Source organism: Limanda limanda, chromosome 3, assembly GCF_963576545.1.
Source record: "Limanda limanda chromosome 3, fLimLim1.1, whole genome shotgun sequence".
NCBI lineage: Eukaryota > Metazoa > Chordata > Actinopteri > Pleuronectiformes > Pleuronectidae > Limanda > Limanda limanda.
Window position 1 is genome coordinate 23,348,971 of NC_083638.1, and position 17,803 is coordinate 23,366,773.

The following is a 17,803-nucleotide window of genomic DNA, read 5'->3' on the forward strand; positions in this document are numbered from 1 at the left end:
CTTGTTGTTCTATTTTGTCTGCGGTGAGTGAACTCCTGCGACCTACTGCATTGTTAGGTCCGGCTGGTAAACAATGCGTTGGTGCCGCTCCAGGCTGGAACATTTCACCGCAGCCCAAATAACTGCAAAGAAAAACACAAGCGACAAGAAAAATAAAACAGAAACTATGTTGCCTGGTCGACGGGGGGGCCAGGCTTTCATGTGGAACTTGTGTTTTGCATTTGCTCCCTCCTCTTTTTTTTTTTTTTTTTTTTTTCAGAGGAATGGCGGTAATAGAGGCCCCCCCCCCCCCCCCAGAGCAGACCGCTATCAGAAAGTGCTGCATTCCTCTCCCTATCTCTCCCACCAAAATGAAACACTGATTGTGTGGAGAACAACTCAGCCATAAGTCAAGATTTTCTTTTTTCATTTTCATGCAACATTGACAGAGATTTTTTTTTTTTTTTTTAAAGAATAGGAAGAAAGGAAAAGACACATTTTCTGTCCATGCCTTTCCACTGAGGGTTCTGAGGTGCGGCACCACGTCAGAATCAGTGCTGTTGTTGTTACAGTCTTAAATCAAGTTACCTCTGGCCATTCTCATTTACAGGGTTCAAAAAAGAAATCCCTGAAAAGCTCACCAGAGTTAAGTACCAATTTCCTGCGAATGAAGTACTTTTAAGTCCAGCTCGCGTCCCTTCCTTTTATTTCTCTGTGATCTCTAAGGGAAAATTTAGTTTGGGCCCCTAAGTCCCCCCGGCCGGCTCTAAGCCTCTTAATGTACCATTCATCTTAATACAATTCTCTTGAGAGCACCATCAAGCTCCGCCTCTTCGACCTGAAACAATTCCAAATACACAGACAGGTTGGCGTGCATGCCAGAGAGGGAACATCCTCAGCTATTCTTTTCAGGCTGTTTGGTAACACTGCGTTCTGTGGCCAGAGAATTTTATACAACGTCATATGATGGAAAGAGGAATTCAAAACATAAAAATGACCAATAGACTGGAATGCTCTGACAATTGTGTCAGGGCAGGGATTGTATAAGGCTATTGAAAGCATAAGTCCCCATTGTTGAGAAGAGTGATGTGGTTTCTGCAGATATGGTTGTGGTTTTTTTTGCATCACAAGGACATTTAACAAGACATTTAACAAGAGTGGCTTTATACAACAGGAAGTGATGTTTGCTAAAGATCCTTCGCCCCCCCCCAAATGCTCCCCCCAGATCACATCTCTGCACTGGCCATCTCCAGCAGCTCGTCAGTCATGCAGTTTCTTCTTAGAATTTCACATGTTAGAATACATGCATTTATTATTTCAGTATAATCAGAATAATGGTTTTCCAGAAACGTTGTCCCGTCTGGTTTCCACAGTGTTTGTGTGTGTGAGTGTGTGTGACCTCTCTGTTGGACACCAGCGTGGCTCCTGCCGGGCCTCCATGTAAAAGGTGGTCACCGAGCTGTGTAACATGTCTCCTGCTGTGTTCTGCCCTGCTCACTCTTCTCTGTGTTTCGGCCCACAGGACTGCTCCAGCTCAGAGGAGTTCACGATGGCCGCTGCCCTGCTGCCCCTGTCAACAGCCTTTTACAGGGTAAGGAAACAGAATATACGCATGTGTGTGTATTTGAGGGATCCAATCGCAAGCGGTCAGAGCTTCGTACAGGTCTGAATGCACCCAGATGTGTCCTGAGATCCCATCACTCAGACCACATTGGGGGTTGTTCACATATGAAGGACCACCTACTCAGCTGACGTTCTCTGACACACGTACGTTTCACAATGAAACCCGTCTTTAGACTTCAAGGTGTCTTTACTTACATTTTTTTGTGGCCACCGCAACAATATCAACACTGATCTCCACATAATGGTTCTTTAATTGGCTAAATGTATCATTCCTTCATTCAGGCCGACACACACAATGACTCACACAAACACACAGACATTGGACACATCTGTAACCTCAGACTTGCCGAAAACAACATTATTCGGTCTGCACGAACATGGAAGTCGTGGAGCGGGATAGTGAGAACTGATCACAATTGGTCACAATTGGAGACTCATTCAGGACACGTGTTAATACCAGGTCTGAACAGGGCCTATATGTGTTTATTTGTGTGTGTGTGTGTGTGTGTGTGTGTGTGTGTGTGTGTGTGTGTGTGTGTGTGTGTGTGTGTGTGTGTGTGTGTGTGTGTGTGTGTGTGTGTGTGTGTGTGTGTGTGTGTGTGTGTGTGTGTGTGTGTGTGTGTGTGTGTGTGTGTGTGTGTGTGTGTGTGAACTACACCATTTGACTATACAATGTCCTGCTCATTACTTATCATGATCCCCAGTCTTTCACAGACTAATGGAAGGGATACTTATAAACACTGTTAGTGCTGATGTTGTGTCAAAAAGGAACATGAGCCAATGTATTATTATGATATTTTAGTAACCGGTGGTGGGCCCTCAGTTATCAGAAGCTTGTTGGCAGTGGACAGGGAGAGGGAGGACACTTCTCTCAACCCTTTGACCTTTGCTGATCCCAAAGCATTTAAATGTGGAAGCCCAGCCATGGCACTCTGCTTCCAAACCACATCATCATCCCAGGGTAGCTGCCGTGTTTACCGCCACTGTGTCCCCACCGCTTGCTCATTGCCATGGCGACAGACACAACTGTCAGCGTGGGCTATTTGTTGGGTACCGGTGCCATGACCGGATGGGCAGGACTGGGACCTGGCCCGATCTCCAAAACCACATGACTCATCCAGTTCACATGCCCCAGAGTGATGCAGCTCTCTTAGATAAACTGTATGTGTTGGCCACCAGCACTGAAACTGAATCTCTTACAAATATATACCTATATAAGTCATAGTTATTATTACACAATGGAGTGATTTCCTGCTTTTCTCAGTCTGAACTCTGTAAATGATGTTTTTCGTGTGGCTGCAGCTGCTGAGAAAAAATAATATTTTGAGAATGCAACAGACTTTTCTCTGATGCTTTCAGACGAGTGGAACTGGTGTCGAGCTTGAGCTCTGCCTCGCTCCACGATGACAAGTAAAGACGGGTCAGGAGGCAGCCTGCTGAAATGATTTGTAATCTTGAGTTAGTGGTGCAAAGATCATGTGGTAGGATTGTGAGGAAAAACATGCAGCTGTCTGTCTTTATGGGATTCGATTGAGAGGTGTGCATGATCCTGACAGCCCCCAACTGATCCATCACATGTTTCTGGACGTGTTTAACAACCTTTAATCTGCACATTTGAGTAATATGAAAATTTGCTTCAGCAGTTTGGTAACATGATGGCCTTGATTTTTTAAAGAGCAACACTACAGCTTACACAACAAGATGCATTTAAATTAGCCTGACGTTGTCATACTCATAATTCTAGTCAGAATATGAGTCTGATACGGCTCCATTGGGCTGTGATTATGGGGCATGTTTCAACCGAGCAAGGAAAAGAAAAGCCTCTTCGCTCATTTGGATAGACCTACAACCAATCAGAGCAACGTAGTGTCAAGCGACATTGTGAGTTATTTACTAAGTCAGACAGTCAAGACTTTCTCTTACCATTTGTAAGTAGGGGTGTCACGATACCAAAAATTCAGTAGTCTGTGCCAATACCAGTAAAATAACACGATTCTCGATGCCAATTTCGATACCACGGTAAAAAGAAAAAACAACACAGCGTGTTTCCTCAATGAGATCTTTATTACAAGATGAACAACTCTTATGGCAGTTAAACAGGATCCGTTCAATGGTTACATTTGACACTATGCGCTGCTGTACTCCTAAGACCCGCTGAGAGAGCAGCTAGCCGCTCCGGGTTCGGGTTCCCTTCCCCGTGGACTGACAGTCCGGTTGCGGACATGAAGCCGAGCCGCGGACGCTAGCTCCGGGCTTCTTCCTCCAGCTGCTAACAGCCTCGCTGTGCTGCGTTCAGGGCACCTCGGATATAACGACCTCCTGCCACATAGCAAACATGCAATAGTTTTATCGATGAAAGACTAATTCTTAATGATCAATTAATCGATCGTCGATTAATTATGCCCATCCCTACTTGCAAGATACATGCTCTCTTTCTCTCTCTCTCTCCTTCTAACCAAGTATACTGCCTGGTCAGTTCCTGAGGAGGCGCAGCACCGATGCTAACGGCTGGCATCGGCGCTCACGGTGCTAACCCAAGCGCTGTTTGGTGACGTGGTTGATTACGTTACTGTTGATCATCTGTCCATCATCGTATAAAGCCCGCCCTGACAATTTGATTGGTCCGATAAGTTTCTGATCGGGCATAGTTTCTCCCCAACGGAGCAATGCCAGACCGAACTTCCCGACCTCAAATGTTGTGGGCGGGGCTAAGTTTGTCTGGCACCCAGGCTACATTTAAATAGCAGGCAGTTGCTTTTACAGTCATTTAAAGTATTTCAAATATACATTCTCCCTCCATCGTCAGCCTGTTTTATTTAAAATGAAACTTTTGTAAAGAAGAAGAAAAAGTAGCTTGTACTCAGATAACAGTAGCAGTAATATATCTATATCTGTTAATACTTCATTAAGGATCAACCAGTGTTTGAGTCTGAGCAGAAAAGACTGAATAAACTGAATATAATGTGAGAGAAAGTCAGTTAAAAGTAGAACTGAGATTTTTCTTAATTCCAGAGTAAGGTTGGACAGTGTTGAATGTGCTGCCAGTATCTCAATGAAAGAGCACGCCCCAGATGACAGAGACTTAAACGTACAATAACTAACTTTGCCCGTAAGCGGCCTCTCCATCAAACCAATAACAATCTAGTTTGATGACATCGTGAAGCTGCAGCTGAAGTAAAGGACAGCCAACTTGCAACTGGTTAACTTTCTGTCCTCGGATGCCGTTTGCCTGGGAAGATATATCGTAATATCCCATTACCTTGACTTTTATTGGGAATGTAACTGGGTTTGAACATTGTCGAAAACATTTGGATAGTGTAAGTCCTTTTTTGACGTTTTAATGAAGAATTTTGTTATATCTGTAATTAACCCTAATCTCACATAGCAGACCTGGTGTAGACCATATTTCATTAGGCTTATATTCACATAAACTCCTTACTGTGCAAGTGGCTTGATGGTGTTAAGTATGATGGTGCAGTGCTCTTGCGTCATTGTGTAAGGTAGGCTCTGCAACTTGTAAATATCTTTAGGAAAGTAAGCAGGTTGTTTGTGCGGTGAAACAAATCATCGACCTGCTCAAAAGTGTATGTTTTACACTGACCCACTTACAGTAACTGCATGTTGACATTAATCACAAACCAGTCCCATAAGCAGGATGGGAAGAGGCAGTGAACCCGTTTGATTTACTGCACATTTTCAAATCTTTTCAAGCACTTCCCTCATTCATCTAAATATCTGTTTTTGTTTTTGACTGCCAAACGTTTTTATCCTGGCCAGACTTTGGCTTGGTCCATTTGTACAGTGTCGCTGTCCCCATGGCCCATAATTCTAGTGGGTTGGGGAATGTGGGAAGTTCCGTTGATCTGCAACCATCTGCTCCCAGATTGTGCTGGATAGAGACGGACTGTGATTCGTTGGAAGCCATATGTTGACACTGAGCAGGTTTTTGCAGTTGACCCACATTATATATCTTCAGATGTCTTTCTTTGCCATTTCTTTGGTTTCCCCCCCAACTCGACCCCTTGTGGATGTTTCCCTCGGACTAAGGTGTTTATGGAACAGTATTTGATAGATATTTGTTAAGATCTCAGACGGAAGGAAATTGGAGCGGATTGTGCCCGGATGGAGTCAGTTGGCCTTTTTAAACATGGCACCACCTTTGCACAGTGGCCCTTTGTTCGAGGTGATGTTTTACATTTAGTTGCTCTGGCATTTATTATCTAGCGAGGAGTGGGTTTATCAGGAGATGAGCAGGTGTCGCTGACATGTGGATCTGTTGTTATCGTGCTCTGTGAAACCTGCATGATATTTCGTCTGACCTTTGAATGTGTCACCAGAGTGAGCGGCTCTGTCTGGGGGGGGGGGGGGGGGCACAGATTGGAAACAGCAGCAAGTGAAAAACAGAAATACAAATCTGAACGACTTGCACAACGAGAACACTTGGATGTTAGCATTCTTGCAGCCATAGTTTATGCACGGGGGGGATTTGGCAGCTCCCTCTGTCAAACTGCTCTGCATCAAGTCCTGGTGAGGAAAATGACGTACTGGGTGAACCCTGTGTATCTCCGAAATGTCCCGCTCTTGACTTACCGTATCCATGTTTACTTTGCTTTGGAACATTTATCTTAACCGCACATTGTGTTTTTTACACAGTCATGGCTTATGGATACCATGATGTGTTTGTTTATTAGTCTGACTTTCAACATGATGTTCTGTGTTTGTTTTACGTGACCGAATAGTGTAAATACAATTTGTTTGAATGCAGGCTTTCTCGGGGTTTTAGGACTCGTGTAGTTATTCCTCCACGATGCACCGACTCTCGTAGAACTGCGAAAATAAGGAGATGGATTGTGCGCAGGTCAGACATGCATTCCCACAAGGCACATGTCCACAAATTATGACTGCTTTTGCAATTTACAGATTCTATGAATTCTCCCAGAGCACTTGTAAAGAATGCTGCTGCCTGAAGGCTGGTGACATAGCACATACAAAATATCTTCCCTCGGAGTCCACATGCAAGTTTACACGTCGCTCAGTGAGAGCACGCACCATCTCTCATTCCCTGCGAGACACACTTGACATGTGTGATGCTGGACGTCTCTCCGGCTGATGTACGGAGGCCACAGTCCATCATACTCTGAACTTTAGGATCATGTCCCAAAGTTCAGAACAACATCCCAAATCCTCATTACCTCATTCCTCTGACCTGTTCACACCATTGTCTCCTCTTTTTTTCTCTGCTTGTTTTTTCACCCGTGCAGTCCTCCTCTTCTCTAGTCACATGTTCAGACGGCCCTGACGGTTCCATACTCCCTCCTTTGCCTCCATCGGCACTTGCTACTTCCCCCTTCCTCCTCCCTTTCCTCTGCTTTCTTTTCTCCTTCCCTGTCCTCCTCTGCGACCATCTGTCTTGTGCATGTCTCTGTAAGCTCCCATGTAGTATCATATTAGGAAGCGATGACCGCGGTCAAAATGACCTGCACATATCTGACAAGTCAGAAAAAGTACTGCCAGGCTGTGTAAAGACAACATAGACAAATCAGACATGTAGACCCCCCCACATAACTGTGTACGCACACCCACACAACATCTGTTGTAAGACTCCAAAACAAACAAATTCAGAAAAATGACAGAATAGTATCACATTTCTGAACCCTCTTACCCCTGACCAAGTTTCATTCGGTCCATCCTTTAAAGGGAAATGCTGGTATTTTTCCACATGGGCCTTATGCTTATAAATGTGGGTGTTAAATGAATTGTAGCTACAAAAACATTTGGATTCGTTCTAGTAGATTGTCTCCGCCGGCAGCCATCACATGCCAGAAGTGGCCGGGTATAATCTTATTGGGCAACTGCGACGTGCCCACTAAAAGTTCTCTTTTCTGTCAGTAACTGGCTCAAATTGTTATTCTGGGTCTTTGCAAAGTAAACAAGAACTTTAATTGGACATATCAGGGACTGATGAAGTTGCCCCGTAAGATTTCACCGTGTCGTGGCTGCCCCTGGAGGCGATTTGCTGGACCGATTGATACAGTACCTACACACACACATTTTTAAACACAGGTCCCAGTTTGAAAAATACCATAATACCCCTTTAAGTTTGACCTCCCAGTCCACAGACCATGTATCCCACAGTCTGCTCTCTGATAGCTTGAGGAGGGGCCGCTATCAGAGCATTGTAATCTCTCTTCAAAGCATTTCTTGCCTCAGCAGATTTGTCCTTGTCATTGCATTCTGCGTTTTTCTGGCTTAATTCCCATACTCAATGAAGAGGGTATTTCTGTTTGCTCTAAACATAGCATAGTTAATGTAATCCCTTCTGTTACTATGGAGGAAACCATTTATCTAACCAAACTCAATGTTATCCTCATATTGGCTCATACTCAAACAGACCACTTGTACATTTCAGATGGAATCTGTGCTAAGTGAGACAAATTAGGATGGTTGGAGGAGGTGGATTTATAGTGAAGAGTGGATCCGTAATATAAGACTAACAGTATGATTATATTGAAAACAACAATATTGTGTTTTCAAATGTTTAGCTCACAGAGCTAACATGGACCATCGTATTGTTGTCATAATTTTAAAATAACTAGAATGGCATCAGGTCAAATTTCATCAGATCCTGATCTGTACCAAATATTAAAGGTTTCTTCGTTGTACCCATACCACATCCTTCCACCACGTTTTGTGGTAATCGTCAAGTAGTTTTTTGTGTAATCTTGCTTACAAATAAAACCAACAGGGGAAAAGCTCCCTGGTGGAGGTAAAAAAATGTTTTATCAATGGTGGGAAGTCTCTTCAACGGAAGTTAGCTCAGGTTTGTCCAAAAAGTCATGAGATATGACACGAGGTGCAGTTTTGGAAAAAGTTGCTAGAAGTTTCTGAAAGGTGGAAAATCTTGTAATAAATGAAGTAAGTTGCGAAGCCTGTTAAAGCCCCGATGATGACATTCAAGAAACTGTTTGTGCCAATTTATTGTGAAAGGTGTAACTTCACCACTCGGTCATTCAGCAACAAACGTATTTATGGACTGGACCACAAACAAAATATTTCAGAATCACCAACAATGGGAATAGAACTTTTATGATTGCGCCTGTTATAACCTGTTAACCTTCCAATGTTCTCCTTTCAAAGGAAAACTCAAGAAAATAATCTAAGCTAATCTAATAAAGGAACTTGATCAGTACACATGGCCATCAGCCTCTGCAGGGACGTGGATGGTTGATGAACGATGATCATTTATTGGCTCTTTGCACTCCTGGTTCAGACCATGTTATTTGTGCTACGAAACTTTACTTCAGTCTTGGTCCACGCTAATGAAAAATAACAGTTTCCAAACAGAGTGGGCAGCAGGAGTGGTGCATCACTCCACTAGGGGGTTGTTATCTGTTAAAAAGTTATGACCCAAGGAGCATGATTGATTTAGCTTTTTTCTGTGGTTTTCTGCATCTCTCAGAAAGTTGACAGTAACTCTTCAGCTCAGACCCATTACATACCCAGTAAGAAATAAACTTAGAAGGACTGTGACAATTTTATGAGGATCCAGTGTGCAATACAGACCCAAGCTCAAATATTTTTACTCTGGTCAGGAGCAGTTGTCATCATCACGGGAAGAAATAAAGTATTTAAATAAAAGAGAGACTCCTATAACAGTAGCAAGGTTAGAGGTGTTGACATTTTAACTGTAAGTAACCTCTGTTACTAATACAGTTTACACAGTTAAATATTTGTTTGTACTACTTACTCGGTTTGACGAGGAAATGTGTGTGTGTGTGTGTGTGTGTGTGTGTGTGTGTGTTTAAAATTTGTTTTATTGTTTAGTCAGTGTACAATTTCAATTTAACATGAGACACTGTATCAGTAACACGATTACTGACTCTCTGACCCTTAAACATTAAACATCTGGAACTAATCTGTTCAGATGCAACACAACGTAAACATAAATATCAGACAAACTCACACGTAAATTACTTTCTTTTACTTTTCTTTCACTTTTGCAGGCGATTATTAATTTAGGGTAATCATCGGTTCACAATCTCTAAATCTGGGTTTTTAAAGTGATTATCTTTATATTTATAAATACACAAGTAATGTATGTGAGCAGGAGATGATTTGCACTTATAAACAAGCTTTTGAATAATCTGTATAATTGAAATAGAAACCCAGCCCAACTCAAACCTCTACTAAAAGGCAGAGTGGAGGATGTTCTTTATCTGTTTAATGTTTGATATTTACGTAGTGCTGACTGTGTCAACTGGGTTTTTTTCTTCCAGAAATTGGCTGCTGGTATAAACCAGTTTGCTTACACCTGCATCCAGGACCATCCCATCTGGACCAACCAGCAGTTCTGGGAAGCCACTTTCTACAGTGAGGTCCAGAGCCAGATACGAGCCCTTTATCTGAGCATGGCAGAGGAAAAAGGTGGCATCACTGCCAGGCTAAAGGTAATACTGTACTAAAAAATGTTAATGTAGTGTGAGAAATTCATGCAAAGTCTGGTTAACCCTTCTTTAAATAATTATTTTAATATTATAATAATATTGTAAATACTATAATAAAATGTAAGCATTCTATCTGCTGCCATTCTTTCTATTTTATAATATTAAACTGAATGTATTATTGTTTTGGACAAAAAACTAAACATTTAAATATGTGTCCTTTTGCCTAAAGTAATTTATGCTACCCATTTTTAACATTTTTTATTATTTTCTGACACGCACAACAGTTTTCATGATGTGCTGTGGTTTCAGTCTGGGGACAGGGATCTTGCACTGGCTCTTGAGATCATTTCTGCTGTGGTCACAACATAATTTATTGAACACAATTTGCATATTTGTTCAGATCTATTTATTTAGGATAATTATCAAATTGTTTGTCAGCATGCAAGTCACGGCTCTCGTGGCTAGCACCAAAAAAACACAAGCCAAATCAATTCTTTCAACTTGACCTCTCCAGGATGCGACCGCTGCTCCGGCAGTCGGCAGAGAGGAGGAGCAGACGGCCATGGACCTGGCGGCAGAGCAGCTGCGTTCGTGGCCCAGCCTGAGCAAGGAGAGGCAGCAGGAGCTGGTGAAGAACGAGGAGAGCACCGTGTTCAGCCAAGCCATCCACTACGCCAGCCTCATGGTTTACCTGCTGGTGCCTCTGGACACCAGCAAGATCAGGCTGCTGCGCAACCCCCCCGCCGCCGACTGGGAGAGCGGCAGCAACAGCATCGTCACAAACAGGTCAGGGGAGCATGTCCCTAGGATTTACTGTTAACATCTTTCACATGTTCTGACCGTCCACTAACATCAAAACATGGACTGTATCAGAGTTTGTTCCTGGCGTATTCAGGGTGTTAAGGTAGAACAATCAGTCTTACATGGAGGAAACCTGGGGGTAAGGTTTCATGACCTGGGAGCATGTGTTCCTCACTTAATAAGGTGATGATAGGTCTGTGGGTGGATGTGGCCTAGCTCACAGTCTACATGATACCTTCCAATTTAGCCAAATGGAACGTTTCCGGCCCACGTCCATCCTGTGGGCTTCCATCGCTACTGCGCAAAACAGAGTGAGGCTCATGTACTTCTGTTGGGAGGTTTAAACCCCTCAGGGCGTCTTTAAGAGGACAAGCACTATACTTACCCAAGCTCAACAACATAGCAGTAAAAGCGATTTCCTGTGCTCTTTAGTAACTGTAGCATTAAATGAATCTGGGGTTATCCCCCAGAATATTAGATTTTAAAGGCACAAAAAGATCTTAGTTCAAATTAGCCAGAAGAACCCAGTGATCCTTTTAATTTTATATCATCATGTACAGTACTTGCCTTGAAAACTTTCTGTTATTTTTCTCTCAAATATTCCCAAACAGCCTCAAGAACACTGTGATACTATTCTATTCTTGTTTTTCTCTTTCTAATGAAACGTCAGAAACAATGCGGCCAAGAATTTGTTTGTGTGGAAATTTCCTTTCCTATTCTTTCAGTTTTTATCCCAGACTTGTTTGTTTCTTACAGAAGATATTTGGATTTCATCACTTACTTGTGTTTGTACATCCACAGGGAAGGTTGCGTCACCTCATGTGAAACATTCCTCTTGGCTAATAGAATCCAAGCGATTGATCATCATTAACACTAAACCCAGGGGGGTGGGGAACATCTTTTCTCAAGGGCCATTTCGATTTCCATAACATTGTACAGGGCCATAATAAATTATCAATAATTAAACCAGAATGGCACACAGTCGAGTGCAGACGTCCGCCAAGGCCAAACATTCCTACATGTGATTGTGAGTTCTTGTTTAAGTTCTCGATTGTCTGGTGGTGAATGGAAAAAGGAAGTGGTCTAACAAATGAAATATAGTTTTAAATATTGAAAAATCAAATCACATTCGTCCCTGAAAAATCCACAAAGATCTTGAAAAACGCTCTATATTTGAAAGAAAGTGAAACGAATCCTGGTTCTGATCCTTGAGCCCTGATTCCAACTGCACCCAAATTTAATGGATTCCATCCAGGCCTCATCTCTACTCCAAATTTGGTAGAAATCGATTCAGTCTTTTTTTGCATAATCCCGCTAACAACTAAACCAACAAAATAACCATTAAACAGACACAGGTAAAAAACATAACCTCTATTGTTTGGGCTGGAGCGTCTTCTTTTTCTTGGAGGCATCTGATATCAGACGATATTGATGATGAGGATTTGACTCTTAGCCAAACCAAGTTGCTCAAACAAATCTTCACAATTGGAAGTGCCATGCATGGCTTTTAAATCCTCCCTCTTATCAAACTCTGCAGTAATCCCACACAGGAAAATGGCGAGTTGGTCTGTATTTATTACGTCCGTTGTTTCATTGCAGGCCACAGAGGAAAAGTGGAAAGTTCTTTTGGTTTCCCTCAGTGTTGTCTTATGTAACCTGCTCTGTGATGGTTCTTTGAGATAAACAGACGGTTTAACTCTGCCCAGTTCTGTCAACTCTGCAGCAGCAATGAGGTTCCTTCACAAACTCTCCTTCTTAGCTGCTCACCACAAAACCTGCCTGTGCAACATCATCACTGTCAGAATGTGGTCTCGTGGAAGCTGCTTATTATTCTCCCCGAACTCTGCTGAAGAGAGTGAACTTCATCCAGCTTGTTGTGGCAGCAGCTGCAGGTTTCCAGCTTGATGCTTGAGATCGGACTTTTCATCACGGCGAGCACGTCCCTGAAAACTAGAATCACTGTGTCGTCTTGAACATCAACCCTCTGCATCTCCTTCTCACCAGGATGCTTGTCAGAAATATAACAGCATTGTGCATGTTTTCCTTTACTCTGACCTCAAACCTGACAGGCATCCAGCCAGAAAGAACCACTCTGAAGGACATGTCCTGTTTACTAACTTGCTCTGCTGATTTTATATTTTTCATTAATTGCTGACATGACATGCATATGAGTTGCCTCACGGGCCAGATCACAGCTTCTCATGCCAGGCTTTAAAGTGCTCTGGTTTTTACAGTTTTTTTTAAACACAGTGCATCTTCATACCATTTCCGTGAGCACACAAGTGTCAGATCTCCAATCTGAACCCACACATGTCTCGTTTTCACTGTGTTATCATGTTCGCTTTGCAGCATCGCTGGCAGCGTGGCAGAGAGCTTCGACACGGAGAGCGGCTTCGAGGACTCGGAGAGCAGCGACGTGGCCAACTCTGTCGTCAGGTTCATCGCACGCTTCATCGACAAGGTGTGCACCGAGAGCGGAGTTACCCAGGACCATATCAAGAGCCTGCACAGCATGATACCAGGTACATCACCCACATCCCCCCCCCACAGCTCTACACACAGTAACCCTGGGATGAGTGTATTCTCAGCTCAGGCTAACAGCAGCACAGGCCTCTGAGCTGATTAACTCCTGACATGTTAAATGGCCTTAACATCTCTAAATACACATAGTGGTTGTAAGAAGATGTGAAAGTCCACGTGCTCCTCTGTTACAACACCAGTGTGTGCGCTTGTGTGTGTGTGTGTGTGCGCGCGTATGTTCACTGACTTCAACTTCTGACCCACAGGTATTGTAGCGATGCAGATGGAGGCTCTAGAGGCAGTTCACAGGGAGAGCAGGAGGTTACCTCCCATTCAGAAGGTGAGCTGCTGGGACTTCAGCTATTCATACACTATTTATTAAAAATAACCATATAGCAGAAGGTCAGGTAATTTATTCCTAAACTTGATCGGAAATATTAGAAATGTGGAGACTAAAATTTAGAGGGAGACAAATTGAAAGCACAATATCTAAGTTGTGTTTCAAAAGAGAGGAAGACAGCGTTGATTGATATAGTGGATAAAAGGGAATCCACATGGTCTTAAAAAGTCTCAAATTCAATAATCTGAATTAAAGTTCGTTTGACACACTTTATTATTCAACGTTTTTTAAGATATCAGCAACTGTCATTGAACTACAAAAAAGGCCAAAGGAAAATTAACAATTAATCTTCAATTAGGGGTAAATGTTCAGTCTAAATATATTCCCTCATATCTGTGATATGGGTCTTAAATTGTATTTATTCCGGTCTTAAAAAGTATCCAATTTAACTTGCTGAAACATGGAATGAGATATCCTGAAATATGTAAAAAAAAAAAATTAAAAAAAACTCTGATAGCAGGTGCTGGATAAAATACATACATTCTTATTTTTTTTAGAACTTTATTGAAGAGAAACACAAACATTCCTTGACAACATCACAAATTATATATGACAGACTGATTAGTGAAAAATAAGAAATCAATAAGAAATCATTAAGACAGTTAAGACATTCCATCGTACCACAGGATTCCCCTCAGTTAGAGAGGTATCCTGCAATAGGTAGCCACCTCCTCACAAAAACATCAGACCTTAATTGTAATTGAGCAGTTAAAGCCTCCATTCCATACACCTCCCTTAGCTTTTGTTTCCACTGTGCCACTGTAGGTGGCTTTGGATTCAACCATTCATACATTCTTATTTAACAGTGAATTTATTCTAATTTTTAACTGTATATCCAGCTGCACTGTTTTGATTCTTCTCATATCCAAACCCTTAGTTATGTCCACACGCTCAGTGTCTGGTTTGCTGCTCGTGCTCCGACTGCAAATCTCATCCCGTGTTTTCCAGTCATCATCGCACTTTTACATTTTACCAGTTGGTGTTTTTGGACCCTGCTGTGCTACGTGTCTGCCAGCTCCCAGTAATTTCTCTTGCACACCCTTACACACACAGACAAACATCATGCCTGTACTGCCTGGGGAGCAACCTGGAGTCCACGGTGAGCAGTCCGTCTGCTGCACTTTGTGGTTAACGTCTTACACGGTTTACATGCTGGACAAAGCTTCCATCTTGGGCTGCAAGCTTTGAGCTGCATGCCAAATACATACTAAAAAAACAACTGACTGTAGAGCCATGACTGGCCAGTATAGCAGTCGTGGTAACAGCACCGGTGACATGAAATGGAAAAACAGGGAATGCAGTTAAGGTGCAGTCCTGACGGATGCATCCGAAACAATGAGGTGCAGAGGGACTCGGTGTCCATTCAAGGACGGATTCATCAAGCTCTTATTCTCCTCGGGTCAGACCTTAACTCCTCCACGTTGGCTGTGGCCTTAATGGGGAAATGCTGTGGATGATCTAATGTCCGTCCTTGTTTGTGACAGCGAAACAACTGAGTGTTTCTCTGTGGCTGCGGAGGCCAGGAGCAGCTGAAGCAACACGGTGCAGACTGGACAGTTTATCAGTAGAGTAGGTTTGTCAGATAAAGTTTGTTTTTCAGATGCAGTTAATATCACTTTTGAAAAGAAAAAATAATGAAAGGTTACACTTATTATACAGACTTTATTTACACACAGTTTCAAAACTCTTTCAACTGCGTGAGTAGAATAAAAGTAGTAGAGTAAGTGCCGTTTTGAGTTAAACCTTTAAAGTGTTTTAGTTTTCTTCCATTGTCCCAGTGAAAAATAACTGAGCTGAATAGGTCCATTATATCCTGTCAGTCAGGGTCCATGTACGTTCAAACTTAACAAACACAAAGTGAAAACTAATGATGATTCCATTCGACAGTTCAAACACAACCGCTTTTCTTTTACAAACAGATCATGCGTTTTTGCTCAGAGGGTTAAAAATACTAAACTGGTCTCTAAACAGAGAATTCATTCATTTGAGTTTTTTTTAATGCTATTAAATCCTCAGTTTGCTGCAATTTGTGTTTTTCCTCATGATGTGCACGCAAAGCTTATATTTGTCCAGCGTGAATGTGGTGTTGTGATTTGACATCATGATGATAAATTGATTTCCTGGCCTGTAAAAGAGAAAAAAATATTCTAATATGACGCAAATGTTTTGCTGTGTCCTTCATTTTGAGAAGCTAACTGTCAACAACAAATGACTTATTAGAGCTCAGTCGTGTTCCTGTCAGGATCGTATCATGGACATAATGTTCTTTCTTATTCCATCAGCCCAAGATCCTGCGTCCATCTCTGTTCCCTGGGGAGGAGATGGTGTTGGAGGGGTTGCGGGTGCTTCTGGACCCCGACGGCAGGGAGGAGGCCACCGGGGGCCTCCTGGGGGGCCCACACATTCTGCCAGCAGAGGGAGCTCTCTTTCTCACAACATATCGCATCATTTTCAAAGGAATCCCCCATGATCCACTGGGTAAATACTGAACTACATTTGATTCGTTTCTTGTGCTAATACAATACATATGTTTTCAAAAACATTTTTCAAAAACAACTCTCAGCTAATAATTGTGTGCCATGTATTTAAAACCACAGCAAAGTTCTCCGGTCAAATCAATTAAAACATTATTTTTCTTTTGTTTAATGAAAATAAAAATGAAGATGAAAATCATGTCATTTAACCCGAGTGAATCCTACTCTTCATCACTGTAATACTCTTTCACATCTACTAAAGTCATCAGGAGGTGGGGTCCCTAGTGGTCAAGGGATGGTTGAGCCGATTATGAACCAAACTGTCCCCCTCTCTTTATCTCTCTCCTCATTTCCTGTCACTTGCGTCCTGTCAACTATCTGGCAAAAGCATAAAATTCAGAAAAAATTCAAATATGCAGTATGTTGTGTCAGTAAGATGTTGCAGTAATGTGGGTGTAATATTTATTCCTGTATGTCTCCAGTGGGGGAGCAGTCAGTCATCAGGGCTTTCCCAGTGTCCACCCTGACCAAAGAGAAGAAGATCAGCATCCAGAACCAGCTGCAGCAGCACATGCAGGAAGGTCTGCAGCTCCGCTCTGCAACATTTCAGGTAAACACTGAAACACACCACAGATTAAATCACTAAAGATGTGAGAGGTTTTAGTTCATGTGTGTCTCAAGGACTGTAGCAAGTAGTATCATCCGTGGTACTAATAATAACTAATACACTCAGTTGAGCGTATATCTCCAATAGGGCCCAACAGTCCCCTTATGAAATCACAATTTAATCCACCACATCCAGGATTTTATTTTAATTCTCCTCAAATTACACACACTCATAAATATCAGTCCAATTAAATATTTTTTTCATCTAGATCTATGAATTATTCTCTGTGAAATCGGTAAAAATGTCACGTCACAAGTTGAATTCCCGGATCCGAACCCCAAGCCGGAGCCGCACCAAAATGTAATGGGGTTTTCCCTGACCCATACCACATGCCTCCGCCAAGTTTCGTGTTAATTCGTCCTGTAGTTTTCGTGTAATGCTGCTTAAAATCTGACAAACACAAACAAACGTTATTGATAACTCTGTGACTATGCACACGCTAATAAATAAGCGACAAAACTTAAAATTACAATTAACATCCAGTGTGACACATCTTTTATAACCCCCATGTCTTGTGTTTCATAACATGAGCTAGATTCCTAGAATCAAAAGAGGAGCAACTTTCCGCCAAGCATGTGTTTTTAGTCTTTAGACATGTTGCTGTAAAACTTTTTATGGTTCATTCCTATCTCTTTACAAACTTGAATTATGAAAGTGGCCATGTTTTTGGAGTGTAGGTCACTTGGCATATGTGGACATCTGTTGTGGACAGTCTTGTTCCGACCTCGCTGCAGAATGTGTGTGTGTGTGGGGGGGGGGGGCTGTTTGTTGTGGAAACTATGCATGAGCTGTTTTACCAATAATGTAAGATATGAAAGACGCAGATCAGCCCACTTTAGTAAATGTTTGGGGGTAAAAAGGCGAAGAACATTAGCAGTGATATCCATGAGATGCT

At 42.3% G+C, this 17,803-nt stretch overlaps 1 protein-coding gene across 1 annotated transcript in view; it reads left to right on the plus strand.

The window, feature by feature from the left end:
- The window catches only part of sbf2 (SET binding factor 2), a 94,080-nt gene that overhangs the window by 54,153 nt on the left and 22,124 nt on the right, over window positions 1-17,803 (plus strand). Inside the window, exons 17-23 of the mRNA XM_061068372.1 lie at window positions 1,502-1,570; window positions 9,879-10,049; window positions 10,561-10,832; window positions 13,197-13,369; window positions 13,634-13,707; window positions 16,050-16,245; window positions 16,724-16,851. Of these exons, the coding sequence (XP_060924355.1) occupies window positions 1,502-1,570; window positions 9,879-10,049; window positions 10,561-10,832; window positions 13,197-13,369; window positions 13,634-13,707; window positions 16,050-16,245; window positions 16,724-16,851 (1,083 nt within the window). The remainder of the gene's footprint in view (window positions 1-1,501; window positions 1,571-9,878; window positions 10,050-10,560; window positions 10,833-13,196; window positions 13,370-13,633; window positions 13,708-16,049; window positions 16,246-16,723; window positions 16,852-17,803) is intronic.